The sequence below is a fragment of the Salvelinus namaycush genome, chromosome 19 (genome assembly GCF_016432855.1).
Source record: "Salvelinus namaycush isolate Seneca chromosome 19, SaNama_1.0, whole genome shotgun sequence".
NCBI classification, from domain to species: Eukaryota; Metazoa; Chordata; class Actinopteri; order Salmoniformes; family Salmonidae; genus Salvelinus; species Salvelinus namaycush.
This window is the reverse complement of record NC_052325.1, coordinates 24500930-24521609: the sequence shown is the minus strand read 5'-3', so window position 1 is coordinate 24521609 and position 20680 is coordinate 24500930. Positions and strand designations below refer to the sequence as shown.

General features: G+C 49.2%; 1 protein-coding gene across 1 annotated transcript in view; it reads right to left on the bottom strand.

Annotated features, from left to right (window-relative positions):
* The window catches only part of LOC120063767 (adenylate cyclase type 5-like), a 161552-nt gene that overhangs the window by 30030 nt on the left and 110842 nt on the right, over nucleotides 1-20680 (bottom strand). The window contains exons 4-5 of the mRNA XM_039014061.1: nucleotides 10945-11056; nucleotides 8043-8170 (exon numbers count right to left, since the gene is read on the bottom strand). Coding sequence (XP_038869989.1) covers nucleotides 8043-8170; nucleotides 10945-11056 — 240 coding nt within the window. The remainder of the gene's footprint in view (nucleotides 1-8042; nucleotides 8171-10944; nucleotides 11057-20680) is intronic.

Sequence of the window (20680 nt, the reverse complement as noted above, 5' to 3'; positions counted from 1 at the left end):
CTTACTGACCGACTCACCGACTTACTGACCGACCACTTGACTGACCAACTGACAGACTGACCGACTTACTGACCGACCTACTCACGACCGACCGACCACTTGACTGACTGTCAGTCGGTCAGTCAAGTGGTCGGTCAGTCAGTCAGTCAGTCTGTGAGTCGGCCGGTCAGTAAGGCGGTCAGTCGGTCAGTCAAGTGGTCGGTCAGTCAGTCAGTCTGTGAGTTGGTCGGTCAGTCAGTCGGTCAGTCAGTAAGTCGGTCAGTCAGTCGATCAGTCGGTCAGTCAAGTGGTCGGTCAGTCGATCAGTAGGTCGGTCGGTCAGTTGGTCAGTCAAGTGGTCAGTCAGTCAGTCGGTCAGTCAAGTGGTCGGTCAGTCAGTCGGTCAGTCGGGGAGTAGGTCAGTCAGTCGGTCAGTCAGTCAGTCAAGCGGTCAGTCAACCGTCCACTTGACTGACCGACCGACCGACCGACCGACCGACCGACCGACTTACTGACCGACCACTTGACTGACCGACTGATCGACCGACTTACTGGCCGACTGACTGACTGACCGACTGACCGACCACTTGACTGACCGACTGACCGACAAGTGGTTCTTCAGTCAGTTGGTGAGTCGGTCGGTCAGTCAGTCAGTCGGTCGGTCAGTAAGTTGGTCAGTCCGTCGATCAGTCGGTCAGTCAAATGGTTGGTCAGTCAAGTGGTCGGTCAGTCGATCAGTAGGTCGGTCGGTCAGTTGATCAGTCAATTGGTCAATCAGTCAGTTGGTCAGTATTTCGGTCAGTCAGTCGGTTGGTCAGTCAGTCAGTCGGTCGGTCAGTATGTCGGTCAGTCAGTCGGTGAGTAGGTTGGTCAGTCGGTCAGTCAGTCAGTCAGTCAGTCAGTGAGTCGGTCGGTCAGTCAAGTGACCGGCCGACTGACTGGCCGACTGACCGACCACTTGACTGACTGACCGATCACTTGATTGACCGATTGACTGACTGACTAATCGACTGACCAACCGACTGACCGACCACTTGACTGACCGACTGACTTACCGACTGACTGACCGACCACTTGTCTGACCGACTAACTGACTAACATACTGACCGACTGACTGATCGACCGACTGACTGACGGACTGACTGACTGACCAACATACTGACCAACTGACTGACCAACCACTTGACTGACGGACTGACTGACTGACCAACATACTGACCAACTGACTGACCGACCGACCGACTACTTGACTGACCGACTGACTGAGTGACCGACTGACTGAGTGACCGACTGACTGACCACTTAACTGACTGACTGCCCAACTCACTGACCAACTGACTGACCAACTTACTGACCGACTCACCGACTGACTGACCGACCACTTGACCGACCGACTGACCAACTGACTGACCGACCGACTGACTGAATGACCTACTCACCGACTGACCGACTAACTGACAGACTGACTGACAGTCGGTCAGTCAAGAGGTCAGTCGGTGAGTCGGTCGGTCGGTCAGTCAGTCAGTCAGTCAGTCAGTCAGTCAGTCAGTCAGTCAGTCAGTCGGTCAGTCGGTCAGTCGGTCAGTCAGTCGGTGAGTCAGTCGGTGAGTCGATCAGTCAGTCGATCAGTCGGTCAGTCAAGTGGTCGGTCAGTCAGTCGGTGAGTCAGTCGGTGAGTCGGTCAGTCAGTCGATCAGTCAATCGGTCAGTCAGTCGGTCAGTCAAGTGGTCGGTCAGTCAAGTGGTCGGTCAGTCGATCAGTAGGTCAGTCGATCAGTCAAGTGGTCAGTCAGTCAGTCGGTCAGTCGGTTGGTCGGTCATACGGTCAGTATTTCGGTCAGTCATACGGTCAGTCAGTCGATCAGTCAGTTGGTCAGTATTTCGGTCAGTCATACGGTCAGTCAGTTGATCAGTCGGTTGGTCAGTCGGTGAGTAGGTCGGACAGTCAGTCGGCCAGTCAGTCGGTCAGTCAGTCAAGTGGTCGGTCAGACGGTCAGTCAAGTGACCGGCCGACTGACTAGCCGACTGACTGACCGACCACTTGACTGACTGACCGGCTGACCGATCACTTGACTGACCGATTGACTGACTGACTGATCGACTGACCAACCGACTGACCGAACACTTGACTGACCGTATGACCGACCACTTGACTGACTGACTTACCGACTGACTGACCGACCACTTGACTGACCGACTGACATACTGACCGACTGACTGACTGACCGACATACTGACCGACTGACTGACCGACCGACTGACCGACTGACCACTTGACTGCGACTGACTGACCGACCGACCAACTGACCGACCACTTGACTGACCGACCACTTGACTGGCTGAATGCCCGACTTACTGACCGACTGACCGACCGACTGACCGACCGACTGACTGACCAACGGCCCGACTGATCGACTTACTGACCGACCACTTGACTGACCGACTGACCAACCGACCGACTGACTGACCGACTGATCGACCGACCACTTGACTGACCGACTGACTGACTGACCGACATACTGACCGACTGACTGACCGACTACTTGACTGACCGACTGACCACTTGAATGACCGACTGACTGACCGATTGACTGACCGACTGACTGACCACTTGACTGCGACTGACTGACCGACCGACCAACTGACCGACCACTTGACTGACCGACCACTTGACTGACTGAATGCCCGACTTACTGACCGACTGACCGACCGACTGACTGACCAACGGCCCGACTGATCGACTTACTGACCGACCGACCACTTGACTGACTGACCAACTTACTGACCGACTGACCAACCGACCGACTGACTGACCGACTGATCGACCGACCGACCGACTGACCACAGGGCAAAGCAGACAGAGGACAGGAACAGTGTCTGTCTGGTCCTGCCCATCCGTTATAATGACTCACCTCCTCTAACAGGAGTCAGAGAGAGAGAGAAAGAGAGAGAGAGTAGGGCAATGCGTTTGTGTGGTCTTTCTTTATTAGATATGGCCGGTGGCATACTGTAATCATCCAAACCTCATTATGACGTCAGAACTAATGTTCTAAGGCAGGGCCACCTCAGAGCAGTCGTTGACTCAACCTCTGCAGACACAAATTAGGCTAAATGCCTCTTCACGGGGATAGAATAAACTTGATTTGAACTTGCCAAATGTTTGGTTTCTCAGTACTGGGAGTAAAGTAGAGTACAATGGAACTAATGCATACCTGCCTCCTACCACCTCTCTGGAACAAAGACTTGCACATCCTGTGGCTCTCCAGTACCAGGGTTAAAGAAAAATCCTCTCTAGACAAGGGTGTTTTACCATGAGCTGTACTGGACAGAGCCAGACCAGACAAGGTCTGTTGTTTTCCATTGACATATACTTTTATATAATATAGACAGTTTACAGAGCTTTCAGAAAATATTCACACCCGTTGACTTTTTCCACATTTTGTTGTGTTACAGTCTGAATTTAAAATTGATTAAATTGAGATTTTGTGTCACTGGCCCGGAATTGTGTTTAGAATTTTTTTATGTTAATAAAAAATTCTAAGCTTAAAAGTCAATAAGTATTAGTATTCAAACCTTTTGTTATGGCAAGCCTAAATAAGTACAGGAGTAAACATTTGCTTAAACAGTCACATAATAAGTTGCATGGACTCATTCTGTGTGCAATAATATTGTCAAACAGATGTTTATAATGACTACCTCATCTCTGTACCCCATACATACAATTATCTGTAAGATACTTCAGTCACAAAGACCAGGGAGGTTTGCAATGCCTTGCAAAGAAAGGCACCTATTGGTAAATGGGTAAAAACATTGCTGAAATGTAATATCCCTTTGAGCATGGGTAAGTTATTAATTACATTTTTCATGGTGTCACTACAAAGATACAGGCGTCCTTCCTAACTCAGTTGCCGGAGAGGAAGAAAACCGCTCAGGGATTTCACCATGAGGCCAATGATGACTTTAAACAGTTACAGATTTTAATGGCTGTAATAGGACAAAACTGAGGATGGATCAACAACATTGTAGTTACTCCACAATACTAACCTAATGACAAAGTGAAAAGAAGAACCATCAAACAGGAAAAGCATCAATACAGGACTAAGATTGAATCCTACTACATCGTCGGATGTGGCAGGGCTTGCAAACTATTACGGACTACAAAGGGAGGCCCAGCCGTGAGCTGCCCAGTGACGCGAGCCTCCCAGATGAGCTAAATGCCTTTATGCTTGCTTCGAGGCAAGCAACACTGAAGCATGCATGAGAGCACCAGCTGTTCCAGATGACTGTGTGATCATGCTCTCCGTAGCCGATGTGAGCAAGACCTTTAAGCAAGTCAACATTCACAAGGCCACGTGGCCAGACGGATTACCAGGAAGTGTACTCAGAGCATGCGCGTATCAACTGGCAAGTGTCTTCACAGACATTTTCAACCTCTCCTTGACCGAGTCTGTAATACCTACATAATACCTGTTCCCAAGAAAGTGAAGGTAACCTGCCAAATGATTACCGCCCCGTAGCACTCACGTCGGTAGCCATGAAGTGCTTTGAAAGGCTGGTCATGGCTCACATCAACACATTATCCCAGAAACCCTAAACCCACTCCAATTCACTATTAACGCCCCAACAGATCCCCAGATGACGCAATCTCAATCGCACTCCACACTGCCCTTTCCCACCTGGACAAAAGGAACACCTATATGAGAATGCTATTCATTGACTACAGCTCAACGTTCAACATCATAGTACCCACAAAGCTCATCACTAAGCTAAGGACCCTGGGACTAAACACCTCCCTCTGCAACTGGATCCTGGACTTCCTGACGGGCCACCCACAGGTGGTAAGGGTAGGCAACAACACATCTGCCACGCTGATCCTCAACACGGGGTCCACTCAGCGGTATGTGCTTAGTCCCCTCCTGTACTCCCTGTTCACCGACGAATCTGTGGCCAAGCACGTCTCCAACACCATCATTAAGTTTGCAGACGACACAACAGTGGTAGGCCTGATCACCGACAATGATGAGACAGCCTATGGAGAGGAGGTCATAGACCTGACAGTGAGGTGCCAGGAAAATAACCTCTCCCTCAACATGAGCAAGACAAAGGAGCTGATCGTGGACTACAGGAAAAGAAGGGCCGAACACGCCCCCATTCACATCGACAGGGCTGTAGTGGAGCCGGTCGAGAGTTTCAAGTTCCTTGGTGTCCACATCACCAACAAACTATCATGGTCCAAACACACCAAGACAGTCGTGAAGAGGGCACGACAACACCTTTTCCCCCTCAGGAGACTGAAAAGATTTGCCATGGGTCCCCAGATCCTCAAAACGTTATACAGCTGCACCATTGAGAGCATCCTCACCGGTTGCATCACCGCCTGGTATGGCAACTGCTCGGCATCCGACCGTAAAGCGCTACAGAGGGAAGTGCGTACGGCCCAGTACATCACTGGGGCCAAGCTTCCTGCCATCCAGGACCTACAGTGGGGCAAAAAAGTATTTAGTCAGCCACCAATTGTGCAAGTTCTCCCACTTAAAAAGATGAGAGAGGCCTGTAATTTTCATCATAGGTACACTTCAACTATGACAGACAAAATGAGGGGACAAAATCCAGAAAATCACATTGTAGGATTTCTGATGAATTTATTAGCAAATTATGGTGGAAAATAATGGTCAATAACAAAAGTTTCTCAATACTTTGTTATATACCCTTTGTTGGCAATGACAGAGGTCAAACGTTTTCTGTAAGTCTTCACAAGGTTTTCACACACTGTTGCTGGTATTTTGGCCCATTCCTCCATGCAGATCTCCTCTAGAGCAGTGATGTTTTGGGGCTGTTGCTGGGCAACACGTACTTTCAACTCCCTCCAAAGATTTTCTATGGGGTTGAGATCTGGAGACTGGCTAGGCCACTCCAGGACCTTGAAATGCTTCTTACGAAGCCACTCCTTCGTTGCCCGGGCGGTGTGTTTGGGATCATTGTCATGCTGAAAGACCCAGCCACGTTTCATCTTCAATGCCCTTGCTGATGGAAGGAGGTTTTCACTCAAAATCTCACGATACATGGCCCCATTCATTCTTTCCTTTACACGGATCAGTCGTCCTGGTCCCTTTGCAGAAAAACAGCCGCAAAGCATGATGTTTCCACCCCCATGCTTCACAGTAGGTATGGTGTTCTTTGGATGCAACTCAGCATTCTTTGTCCTCCAAACACGACGAGTTGAGTTTTTACCAAAAAGTTCTATTTTGGTTTCATCTGACATTCTCCCAATCTTCTTCTGGATCATCCAAATGCTCTCTAGCAAACTTCAGACGGGCCTGGACATGTACTGGCTTAAGCAGGGGGACACGTCTCGCACTGCAGGATTTGAATCCCTGGCGGCGTAGTGTGTTACTGATGGTAGGCTTTGTTACTTTGGTCCCAGCTCTCTGCAGGTCATTCACTAGGTCCCCCCGTGTGGTTCTGGGATTTTTGCTCACCGTTCTTGTGATCATTTTGACCCCACGGGGTGAGATCTTGCGTGGAGCCCCAGATCGAGGGAGATTATCAGTGGTCTTGTATGTCTTCCATTTCCTAATAATTGCTCCCACAGTTGATTTCTTCAAACCAAGCTGCTTACCTATTGCAGATTCAGTCTTCCCAGTCTGGTGCAGGTCTACAATTTTGTTTCTGGTGTCCTTTAACAGCTCTTTGGTCTTGGCCATAGTGGAGTTGGAGTGTGATTGTTTGAGGTTTTTTGACAGGTGTCTTTTATACTGATAACAAGTTCAAACAGGTGCCATTAATACAGGTAACGAGTGGAGGACAGAGGAGCCTCTTAAAGAAGAAGTTACAGGTCTGTGAGAGCCAGAAATCTTGCTTGTTTGTAGGTGACCAAATACTTATTTTCCACCATAATTTGCAAATAAATTCATTAAAGATCCTACAATGTGATTTTCTGGATTTTATTTCCTCATTTTGTCTGTCATAGTTGAAGTGTACCTATGATGAAAATTACAGGCCTCTCTCATCTTTTTAAGTGGGAGAACATGCACAATTGGTGGCTGACTAAATACTTTTTTGCCCCACTGTATATACTAGGCAGTGTATATAGGTCCTGGATGGCAGGAAGCTTGGCCCCAGTGATGTACTTGGCCCTACGCTCTACCCTCTGTAGCGCCTTACAGTCAAAGACTCTAGTCACCCAAGACATAGACTGTTCTTTCTGCTACCGCACGGCAAGTGGTACCGGGGAAAGCGGTACCAAAAGGCTCCTTAACAGCTTCTACTCCCAAGCCATAAGACTGCTGAACAATTAATCAAATAGCCACCCAAACTATTTACATTGTAACACTTTTGTTTTTACACTGCTGCTTCTCACTGTTTATTATCTATGCATAGTCACTTTACCCCTACCTACATGTACAAATTACCTCATCTAACCTGTACCCCGGAACATTGACTCGGTACTAGTACCCCTGTCTATAGACTCATTATTGTTATTATTATTAATATATATATATATTTTACTTTAGTTAAATTTGTAAATATTTTATTAACTCCATTTCTTGAACGGCATTGTTGGTTAAGGGCTTGTTAGTAAGCATTTCATGGTAAGGTCTACGTAAGGTCTACACCTCTTGTATCCGGCTCATGTGCAAAATAACATTTGATTTGATGTGAAATCCAACACAATAGATCACTGAGTACCACTTTTAATTTTTTCAAGCATGGTGATGGCTGCATCATATTATGAGTATGCTTGTCATCAGCAAGGACTAGGGAGTTTTTTGGGGGGGTAAAAAGAAACGGAATAGAGCTAAGCACAGGTAAAATCCTAGAGGAAAACCTGGTTCAGTCTGCTTTCCAACAGACACTGGGATACAAACTCACTTTCAGCAGGACAATTGGATACTTATGTAAATGTCTTCATTTTGTCATTGTGGGGTATTGTTTGTGGATGGGTTTGAAAAAATATCTATTTAATCCATGTTGAACTCAGGTTGTAGCACAACAAAATGTGGAATAAGTCAAGGGGCATGAATACTTCCTGAAGACACTGTGTGTGGCCATGTCATACTCACGAGATGGCCTCGATCATGTCCACCCCCATCTCCACACAGCAGGATGCATGGTCGGCCCGGGCCTCTGGCAGCCCAGACACACAGTAGTAGCAGTCTCCCAGGATCTTAATACGCAGGCAGTGGTTTTCCTATTGACACACAGACAGCATACCTTTCATGACCTATTTCTATTCAAAATCCTATTTTCCCTAACCCCTAACACTAAACCTTACCCTTACCCTAACCCCTAACCCTAACTCTTAACCCTAAACCTAACCCTAACTGCTACCCTAATTGTAACCCTAAACCTAACCCCTAAGCCCAAAATAGCCATTGTCCTTGTGGGGTCCCCACGACCCCAAGAGGGAGAATTGTCCTTGTTTTGCTATCCTTGTGGGGACTTTGGGTGATTTCAGGTACCCACGAGAATAGTAATACAAGCCCACGTATTGGACACACAGACACACATGTGTTAGTGTGTTAATAGCGTTTCCTTTGTACAGTAGCGGGTTTTACATACCATGATTACAATAAGGTTGTTTCTTGCCTGCTTATTGAAATGCACTTTGTATTGTCTCTCTGGATAAAAGCTTCATGACTAAAATGTCAATGTAAAATGTAAAATAATTCCTTAGCATTTAAAACCTGACAAATATACTGTATCTAGGCTACAGAATGCTGGCTTCACATTTTACCAACACTTGGGATAAAACTGAAGATCTGGCATGTATGTGGTATGATACATACAGAGCAGTGTTATCCATATATAATGTACTGTCACTTATGAATAAATACCAAGTCTAAATACCATATCCCTCATGCCACAGATATTTTAAGGGTTTGGACTTTCACATCGGTTAGTGTTGAATGACATCGGAAACGAATTGTTCCCAGTGGGAGCGTCAAGTTCTGGAAGCATGTTCAAGGAATTACTGTTCTTCCTTTTCTCGGAATTGGTACTGCAAAAAGCCCTCTTTATACAGTATGTTTATAAATAGTTTTATAAAACAATTATATATTTTTGTAATACAATTTCCCTGCAGTGTAAAAGACTGTTATTAATAACTCTGTGCCCTTATTTCCCTCCTTCTCACTGTAAACAACAGGGCTTTGTGAGGAGAAAGTCCTACTGCACTCCATTATCGCTGTTTTACACACTAAGAACAAATGGTTGTGGCCTCCCGGGTGGCGCAGTGGTCTAGGGCACTGCATCGCAGTGCTAACTGCGCCACCAGAGTCTCTGGGTTCGCGCCCAGGCTCTGTCGCAGCCGGCCGCGACCGGGAGGCCCGTGGGGCGACGCACAATTGGGCTAGCGTCGTCCGGGTTAGGGAGGGTTTGGCCGGTAGGGATATCCTTGTCTCATCGCGCTCCAGCGACTCCTGTGGCGGGCCGGGCGCAGTGCGCGCTAGCCAAGGGGGCCAGGTGCACGGTGTTTCCTCCGACACATTGGTGCGGCTGGCTTCCGGGTTGGAGGCGCACTGTGTTAAAGAAGCAGTGCGGCTTGGTTGGGTTGTGCTTCGGAGAACGCATGGCTTTCGACCTTCGTCTCTCCCGAGCCCGTACGGGAGTTGTAGCGATGAGACAAGATAGTAATTACTAGCGATTGGATACCACGAAAATTGGGGAGAAAAGGGGATAAAATTTTAAAAAAAATAAAAATAAAATAAAGAACAAATGGTTGTATATAGTGTCAAATAAGGGTTCTTTGGCTTGTAACCAAAACGGAACCCTTTTTGATGGTTCTATAAAGAGCAATACTCATAAGGTTCTAAATAGAACCAGTATGGTGCTATAAAGAACCCTTTCCTAAGGTTCTATAAAGAACCCTTTCCTAAGGTTCTATAAAGAACCATTAAAAAAGCTTCTATATAACACCAAAATTCTGCTATGGTTACAACCCTTTTTTATGGTTCTATAAAGAACCTTTCTCAATCTCAAAGATTCTTTGTAGAACCATACAGGGTTTTTATTCAGATGTTATTATTGTGTTTATTCACAAGTTGAATCAGGTATGCTAGCTCTGCAACAGCTGGGAGTCCCTGAGGAGAGAAGGAGAACTACTGACTTAGTCAATCATTCTCAACTGACACAAGGCCAAACATGAGTCTTTCACAAGACACAAGACACCATCACTGGCCATTGTCATATATAACATGTACTGGCATAGCACAACATATTAGATTAACTGAAATGACACTCTCACTCACGGTTGCACAAAAATAGCTGTGAACAAACCCAAAATATTCAAATGAGCCCGCCGCCCCTACATTTTAATTATCACTAAAAGAGAAAATAAACCTTTTTTTTAACGGCAAAGAACCATTGAAGGGCTCAGTGTTCTTTGGGTCAGTATGGTTCCACACAGAAGCATCACCCTTCCCAAAGAACCCTTGAGGAACTCCCATTTTGTGTACTGTAAAAGACACAACATAGGCTATTGTGTGTGTGTGCTTGATTCTTTGTTATTTAGCATTCAAGGCCATAAAGATCATGGGGGAGGGGGGTGGAAAAACACAGGGTTATCACATGCAACTTAAGAGAAAAATCAAATAAAAACTTTCATGGAAAGCTTTAGTAATTATTCTACGTGACTTCCAGAACATAGCTGAGAAGCTGAGCTTGTCCCTGGTATGACGTTAAAATGTACCGATTGCTTGGCAGAGTACTGTAAATATCCAGCCTTGTGGTTTGTGTGCGTGTGTGTGTGTGTGTGTGTGTGTGTGTGTGTGAGAGACAGAGAGAGAGAGAGAGAGAGAGAGAGAGAGAGAGAGAGAGAGAGAGAGAGAGAGAGAGAGAGAGAGAGAGAGAGAGAGAGAGAGAGAGAGAGAGAGAGAGAGAGAGAGAGAGAGAGAGAGAGAGAGAGAGAGAGAGAGAGAGAGAGAGAGAGAGAGAGAGAGAGAGTGTGTGTGTGTGTGCTCTCACCGCAGCCAGCTTGTCGAAGCGGGCAAACAGTTCATTGAGAGTCATCACCAGCTCCTGGGCAGTACACTGGGACGCCAGACTGGTAAACCCTTCAATATCTGCAAACAGGATACTGCACGACACACACACAAAGAGAGACACACACACAGAGAGACAAAGAGAGAGACAGACAGAGACACACACACAGAGGCAGAGAGAGGGAGACATACAGAGACGGAGAGAGTGAGAAACACACAGAGAGAGAGAGACAGAGACACACACAGAGACAGAGAGGGGGAGACACAGAGAGAGAGAGAGACAGAGACAGAAAGAGAGAGAGACACACACACACACAGAGAGAAACAGAGAGACAGAGACACACACACAGAGACAGAGAGAAGGAGACACACAGAGACAGAGAGAGGGAGAAATGCAGAGAGAGAGAGAGTTATCTCCAGTTACTTGCAAGCACAGTGCTCAGTATCTTACAGCCAACCAGACATTGAACTCAGCACAGTGCTCAGTATCTTACAGCCAACCAGACATTGAACTCAGCACAGTGCTCAGTATCTTACAGCCAACCAGACATTGAACTCAGCACAGTGCTCAGTATCTTACAGCCAACCAGACATTGAACTCAGCACAGTGCTCAGTATCAGTAACCTGGTTAAATAAAGGTGAAATAAAAAATAAAATAAAAACTTACAGCCAACCAGACATTAATGAACAGATAGAGCAGTTGAATGACAAGCTACATTCGTTTCTATCCTTTTTTCACCCTTAAGTAATACAACTGGGTATAAAGTGGAAGAATTATAGGATAGTCTGAAAGTCATGATTGCATCCCTCTCCAATAGCCACGCTGAACCACTTTTCCTGAATGGCATCAGCCGTTACCACTGTTACGGAGGTGGCTCTGAGTCAGGGCTAATTGCCACTGGTCCATTAAATTCAATGGTACCTTTTTATTGGCAAGACATTCTGATTTTCTACAGTAATAGCAGCCACCAGAGCACCTTATTGTATCAATATTATACTAATACATCAGCCCCATTATCATGCCAATGGCCTGACTACGTGACTGACTGACAGTGCTGTGATGAGCGCTAAAGTGCTATTGAAAAAGACAATCATCTCTGACAATGTGACTGTGCTGAGTGTTAGTTATCTATGCTAATGAAAAATACATTTATGTCCCAATAGTGTTGCAGAACAGAGGCTGTCCTCACCCAACACTGAGAGAGAACGTGTTGAGGCATGTCATTTTCCCTGAGAACAAGGTGAGTGATCTGTCAGTCTAATGACCCCTGGGCTGGTGGGACAGGATACATTCACAACACTATACAGTGTGGATGAAGATGAGCTCATCTGCTCAACCAGTTTCACTTTTCTATATTCAATCTGGAGACAAAGAGTGGCAGCAACAGGTCGATTTCAGGACTAGGCCAAGCCATGGTGGGACTGCCTGGGAGTCAGGTTGGCTTGACACTAGGATCACGATTCTCAGGGACGTTGTGGCTCTCTGTTCCGTAACTAAGCCTCTGACGGTTGACTGTGAATGCTTGAATGGTTTCAGGAGAACATGCTATGCCATTTAAAGGAGTACTCAATAGACAGTATGTTTAGAGGCTGCTGTCAATGAACGGATCCACGTTTGACCTCTACTCTACAACTACTATTACATGAACCTAAAAAGGGAGAGAGGGGACTAACATTAGGTAATGATATCTTTTGAAATACTAGTTCCTTTCATCATGAGATGGAGATAAAGAGGGCAGGGGAGGAAGGGAGGGAGAGAGAGAGAGCGAGAGAGAGAGAAAAAGAGAGAGAGAGAAAGAGACACACAGAGAGGAGTGAGAGAGAAAGTGAGACACTGAGAGAAGGAGTGAGAGAGAGAGATAGATAGACAGAGAGAAATCGACACAGAGAGAGAGAGAGCATTCTATGCCATTAAAAGGAACATTAAAATCGAAATTCCAATTAGAATCTGTCAAAAAATAAATCAAATCAGTTATAGAACCAATTGCACTATATGGCAGCGAAGTATGGGGTCCCTCTCTAATAATGAATTTACCAAATGGGAAAAACATCCAGTAGAAATACTGCATGCAGAGTTTTGCAAGTGCAAAGAAAAACTCCAAATAACACATGTTGAGCAGAAGTTGGCCAATACCCCCTATTTACTCGAATAGAAAAAAGAGCCATCAAATTTCATCACACAGCTCTACAATGTCAAATCAAATCAAGTTTATTTTATATAGCCCTTCGTACATCAGCTAATATCTCGAGGTGCTGTACAGAAACCCAGCCTAAAACCCCAAACAGCAAGCAATGCAGGTGTAGAAGCACGGTGGCTAGGAAAAACTCCCTAGAAAGGCCAAAACCTAGGAAGAAACCTAGAGAGGAACCAGGCTATGAGGGGTGGCCAGTCCTCTTCTGGCTGTGCCGGGTGGAGATTATAACAGAACATGGCCAAGATGTTCAAATGTTCATAAATGACCAGCATGGTCAAATAATAATAATCACAGTAGTTATCGAGGGTGTAGCAAGTCAGCACCTCAGGAGTAAATGTCAGTTGGCTTTTCATAGCCGATCATTAAGAGTATCTCTACCGCTCCTGCGGTCTCTAGAGAGTTGAAAACAGCAGGTCTGGGACAGGTAGCACGTCCGGTGGACAAGACATGAAACAAGAGAAGAATCCCCTCAGTCAGCTGGATTAACTAACCCAAACCAACCCCATAGAGCCTCAGGACAGCACTCAGAAAATCTGGCCCAACCAAATCATCACCAAGCAAAAACAAAAATATATTACCTATTGGAAAGACACCACAAAAAATCTAAGTAAACTTCAATGCTATTTGGAAAAAGAGCAGCATTGGAAAAGAGCAGCTTCAGAGATAAACAGGCTCACATGAGTCTCACAGGAACACACAGCCCAGCTCCATACCACTAGCAGCCCTGCCGTGGGACACACAGCCCAGCTCCATACCACTAGCAGCCCTGCCGTGGGACACACAGCCCAGCTCCATACCACTAGCAGCCCTGTCTGGGGACACACAGCCCAGCTCCATACCACTAGCAGCCCTGCCTGGGGACACACAGCCCAGCTCCATACCACTAGCAGCCCTGCCTGGGGACACACAGCCCAGCTCCATACCACTAGCAGCCCTGCCGTGGGACACACAGCCCAGCTCCATACCACTAGCAGCCCTGTCTGGGGACACACAGCCCAGCTCCATACCACTAGCAGCCCTGCCGTGGGACACACAGCCCAGCTCCATACCACTAGCAGCCCTGTCTGGGGACACACAGCCCAGCTCCATACCACTAGCAGCCCTGCCGTGGGACACACAGCCCAGCTCCATACCACTAGCAGCCCTGCCGTGGGACACACAGCCCAGCTCCATACCACTAGCAGCCCTGTCTGGGGACACACAGACCAGCCCAGCTCCATACCACTAGCAGCCCTGTCTGGGGACACACAGCCCAGCTCCATACCACTAGCAGCCCTGCCGTGGGACACACAGCCCAGCCCAGCTCCATACCACTAGCAGCCCTGTCTGGGGACACACAGCCCAGCCCAGCTCCATACCACTAGTAGCCCTGTCTGGGGGGACACACAGCCCAGCTCCATACCACTAGCAGCCCTGCCTGGGGACACACAGCCCAGCTCCATACCACTAGCAGCCCTGCCGTGGGACACACAGCCCAGCTCCATACCACTAGCAGCCCTGCCTGGGGACACACAGCCCAGCTCCATACCACTAGCAGCCCTGCCGTGGGACACACAGCCCAGCTCCATACCACTAGCAGCCCTGTCTGGGGACACACAGCCCAGCTCCATACCACTAGCAGCCCTGCCGTGGGACACACAGCCCAGCTCCATACCACTAGCAGCCCTGCCGTGGGACACACAGCCCAGCTCCATACCACTAGCAGCCCTGTCTGGGGACACACAGACCAGCCCAGCTCCATACCACTAGCAGCCCTGTCTGGGGACACACAGCCCAGCTCCATACCACTAGCAGCCCTGCCGTGGGACACACAGCCCAGCTCCATACCACTAGCAGCCCTGCCGTGGGACACACAGCCCAGCTCCATACCACTAGCAGCCCTGTCTGGGGACACACAGACCAGCCCAGCTCCATACCACTAGCAGCCCTGTCTGGGGACACACAGCCCAGCTCCATACCACTAGCAGCCCTGCCGTGGGACACACAGCCCAGCCCAGCTCCATACCACTAGCAGCCCTGTCTGGGGACACACAGCCCAGCCCAGCTCCATACCACTAGCAGCCCTGTCTGGGGGGACACACAGCCCAGCTCCATACCACTAGCAGCCCTGTCTGGGGACACACAGCCCAGCCCAGCTCCATACCACTAGCAGCCCTGCCTGGGCACACACAGCCCAGCTCCATACCACTAGCAGCCCTGCCGTGGGACACACAGACCAGCTCCATACCACTAGCAGCCCTGCCTGGGGACACACAGCCCAGCTCCATACCACTAGCAGCCCTGCCTGGGCACACACAGCCCAGCTCCATACCACTAGCAGCCCTGCCTGGGGACACACAGCCCAGCTCCATACCACTAGCAGCCCTGCCTGGGGACACACAGCCCAGCTCCATACCACTAGCAGCCCTGCCTGGGGACACACAGCCCAGCTCCATACCACTAGCAGCCCTGCCTGGGCACACACAGCCCAGCTCCATACCACTAGCAGCCCTGCCGTGGGACACACAGCCCAGCTCCATACCACTAGCAGCCCTGCCTGGGGACACACAGACCAGCTCCATACCACTAGCAGCCCTGTCTGGGGACACACAGACCAGCCCAGCTCCATACCACTAGCAGCCCTGTCTGGGGACACACAGCCCAGCTCCATACCACTAGCAGCCCTGTCTGGGGACACACAGCCCAGCTCCATACCACTAGCAGCCCTGCCTGGGGACACACAGCCCAGCTCCATACCACTAGCAGCCCTGCCTGGGCACACACAGCCCAGCTCCATACCACTAGCAGCCCTGCCGTGGGACACACAGACCAGCTCCATACCACTAGCAGCCCTGCCGTGGGACACACAGCCCAGCTCCATACCACTAGCAGCCCTGCCTGGGGACACACAGCCCAGCTCCATACCACTAGCAGCCCTGCCTGGGGACACACAGCCCAGCTCCATACCACTAGCAGCCCTGTCTGGGGACACACAGCCCAGCTCCATACCACTAGCAGCCCTGCCGTGGGACACACAGACCAGCTCCATACCACTAGCAGCCCTGCCTGGGGACACACAGCCCAGCTCCATACCACTAGCAGCCCTGCCTGGGGACACACAGACCAGCTCCATACCACTAGCAGCCCTGCCTGGGGACACACAGACCAGCTCAATCAAATCAAATCTAATTTTCTTTGTCGCATGCGCCGAATACAAGAGAAGTAGACCTTACAGCAAAATGCTTACTTACAAGCCCTTAACCAACGATGCAGTTTTACGAAAATACCTCAAAAATACAAATTAAGAAAAAAGTAAGAGATAAGAAAAACAAATAATTAAAGAGCAGCAGTGAATAACAGTAGCGGAGATATGTACAGCGGCTACCGGTACAGAGTCAATGTGTCAATGTGGGTACCGGTGTCGAGGTAATTGAGTTAATTATGCACATGCAGGTATGGTTGTTAAAGTGGCTATGTATAGATAATAACAGAGACTAGTAGAAGCGTGTGGGGTGGGGGGAGGTGCAATTAGTCTGGGTAGCCATTTGATTAGCTGTTCAGGAGTCTTATGGCTTGGGGGTAGAAGCTGTTTAGAAGCCTCTTAGACCTAGACTTGGCGCTCCGGTACCGCTTGCTGTGCGGTAGCAGAGAGAACAGTCTATGACTAGGGTGGCTGGAGTCTGACAATTTCTAGGGCCTTCCTCTGACACCGCCTGGTATAGAGGTCCTGGATGGCAGGAAGCTTGGCCCCGGTGATATACTAGGCTGTACGCACTACCCTCTGTAGTGCCTTGCGGTCGGAGGCCGAGCAGTTGCCATACCAGGCTGTGATGCAACCCGTCAGGATGCTCTGAATGGTGCAACTGTAAAATCTTTTGAGGATCTGAGGACCCATGCCAAATCTTTTCAGTCTCCTGAGGGGGAATAGGTTTGTCTTGGTGTGTCTTGGTGTGCTTGGACCATGTTAGTTAGTCGTTGATGTGGACACCAAGAAACTTGAAGCTCTCAACCTGCTCCACTACAGCCCTGTTGATGAGAATGGGGGCGTACTCGGTCCTCCTTTTCCTGTAGTCCACAATCATCTCCTTTGTCTTGATCACATTGAGGGAGAGGTTGTTGTCCTTGCACCACATGGGCAGGTCTCTGACCTCCTCCCTATAGGCTGTCTCATCGTTGTCAGTGATCAGGCCTACCACTGTTGTGTCATCAGCAAACTTAATGATGTTGTTGGAGTTGTGCCTGGCCGTGCAGTCATGAATGAACAGGGAGTACAGGAGGGGACTGAGCACGCACCCCTGAGGGGCCCATGTGTTGAGGATCAGCGTGGCGGATCCATGCTTTACCATTAGCAGCCATGCCTGGGGACAAGACATATTGCTGGAGCTACTCCCAGTAGACCTGTACTCCCGTATTGCTGGAGCTACTTCCAGTAGACCTGTACTCCCGTATAGCTGGAGCTACTCCCAGTAGACCTGTACTCCCGTATTGCTGGAGCTACTCCCAGTAGACCTGTACTCCCGTATAGCTGGAGCTACTTCCAGTAGGCCTGTACTCCCGTATAGCTGGAGCTACTCCCGGTAGATCTGTACTCCCGTATTGCTGGAGCCACTCCCAGTAGACCTGTACTCCCGTATAGCTGGAGCTACTCCCAGTAGACCTGTACTCCCGTATTGCTGGAGCTACTCCCAGTAGACCTGTACTCCCGTATTGCTGGAGCTACTCCCAGTAGACCTGTACTCCCGTATTGCTGGAGCTACTCCCAGTAGACCTGTACTCCCGTATAGCTGGAGCTACTCCCAGTAGACCTGTACTTCCGTATAGCTGGAGCTACTCCCAGTAGACCTGTACTCCCGTATAGCTGGAGCTACTCCCAGTAGACCTGTACTCCCGTATAGCTGGAGCTACTCCCAGTAGACCTGTACTCCCGTATTGCTGGAGCTACTCCCAGTAGACCTGTACTCCCGTATTGCTGGAGCTACTCCCAGTAGACCTGTACTCCCGTATTGCTGGAGCTACTCTCAGTAGACCTGTACTCCCGTATAGCTGGAGCTACTCCCAGTAGACCTGTACTCCCGTATTGCTGGAGCTACTTCCAGTAGGCCTGTACTCCCATATTGCTGGAGCTACTCCCAGTAGACCTGTACTCCCGTATTGCTGGAGCTACTCCCAGTAGACCTGTACTCCCGTATAGCTGGAGCTACTCCCAGTAGACCTGTACTTCCGTATAGCTGGAGCTACTCCCAGTAGACCTGTACTCCCGTATAGCTGGAGCTACTCCCAGTAGACCTGTACTCCTGTATAGCTGGAGCTACTCCCAGTAGACCTGTACTCCCGTATTGCTGGAGCTACTCCCAGTAGACCTGTACTCCCGTATTGCTGGAGCTACTCCCAGTAGACCTGTACTCCCATATTGCTGGAGCTACTCTCAGTAGACCTGTACTCCCGTATAGCTGGAGCTACTCCCAGTAGACCTGTACTCCCGTATTGCTGGAGCTACTTCCAGTAGGCCTGTACTCCCATATTGCTGGAGCTACTCCCAGTAGACCTGTACTCCCGTATTGCTGGAGCTACTCCCAGTAGACCTGTACTCCCGTATAGCTGGAGCTACTCCCAGTAGACCTGTACTCCCGTATTGCTGGAGCTACTCCCAGTAGACCTGTACTCCCGTATTGCTGGAGCTACTCCCAGTAGACCTGTACTCCCGTATTGCTGGAGCTACTCCCAGTAGACCTGTACTCCCGTATTGCTGGAGCTACTCCCAGTAGACCTGTACTCCCATATTGCTGGAGCTACTCCCAGTAGACCTGTACTCCCGTATTGCTGGAGCTACTCCCAGTAGACCTGTACTCCCATATTGCTGGAGCTACTCCCAGTAGACCTGTACTCCCGTATTGCTGGAGCTACTCCCAGTAGGCCTGTACTCCCGTATTGCTGGAGCTACTCCCAGTAGACCTGTACTCCCGTATAGCTGGAGCTACTCCCAGTAGACCTGTACTCCCGTATAGCTGGAGCTACTCCCAGTAGACCTGTACTCCCATATTGCTGGAGCTACTCCCAGTAGACCTGTACTCCCGTATTGCTGGAGCTACTCCCAGTAAACCTGTACTCCCGTATTGCTGGAGCTACTCCCAGTAGACCTGTACTCCCGTATAGCTGGAGCTACTCCCAGTAGACCTGTACTCCCGTATTGCTGGAGCTACTCCCAGTAGACGTGTACTCCCGTATAGCTGGAGCTACTCCCAGTAGACCTGTACTCCTGTTTTGCTGGAGCTACTCCCAGTAGACCTGTACTCCCGTATTGCTGGAGCTACTCCCAGTAGACCTGTACTCCCGTATAGCTGGAGCTACTCCCAGTAGACCTGTACTCCCGTATAGCTGGAGCTACTCCCAGTAGACCTGTACTCCCGTATTGCTGGAGCTACTCCCAGTAGACCTGTACTCCTGTATAGCTGGAGCTACTCCCAGTAGACCTGTACTCCCGTATAGCTGGAGCTACTCCCAGTAGACCTGTACTCCCGTATAGCTGGAGCTACTCCCAGTAGACCTGTACTCCCGTATAGCTGGAGCTAATCCCAGTAGACCTGTACTCCCATATTGCTGGAGCTACTCCCAGTAGACCTGTACTCCCGTATAGCTGGAGCTACTCCCAGTAGACCTGTACTCCCGTATAGCTGGAGCTACTCCCAGTAGACCTGTACTCCCATATTGCTGGAGCTACTCCCAGTAGACCTGTACTCCCGTATAGCTGGAGCTACTCCCAGTAGACCTGTACTCCCGTATAGCTGGAGCTACTCCCAGTAGACCTGTACTCCCATATTGCTGGAGCTACTCCCAGTAGACCTGTACTCCCGTATTGCTGGAGCTACTCCCAGTAGACCTGTACTCCCGTATTGCTGGAGCTACTCACTGTAGACCTGTACTCCCATATTGCTGGAGCTACTCCCAGTAGACCTGTACTCCCGTATTGCTGGAGCTACTTCTAGTAGACCTGTACTCCCGTATAGCTGGAGCTACTCCCAGTAGACCTGTACTCCCGTATAGCTGGAGCTACTCCCAGTAGACCTGTACTCCCATATTGCTGGAGCTACTCCCAGTAGACCTGTACTCCCATATTGCTGGAGCTACTCCCAGTAGACCTGTACTCCCGTATTGCTGGAGCTACTTCCAGTAGACCTGTACTCCCGTATAGCTGGAGCTACTTCCAGTAGACCTGTACTCCCGTATTGCTGGAACTACTCCCAGTAGACCTGTACTCCCGTATTGCTGGAGCTACTCCCAGTAGACCTGTACTCCCATATTGCTTACACCTGAGAATCCAGTGACTGTGGTCTCTCTTAGCTGGAGCTACTACTTACCTTTACCTATGGAGGGGAGAGCATAGGAGCATAGCAGAGGAGATGGGATGCTGCCTTCTAACTGATCTGGGATCTGTGTGGATGTGGATACCCATTCTAGGGTTTGAACCAAGACAAATAAACAACGACAACTTAAAGGCTGCATTCTCATAATTTGTTTTCTTCATCATTCAAGAGTGCCTTGATTGA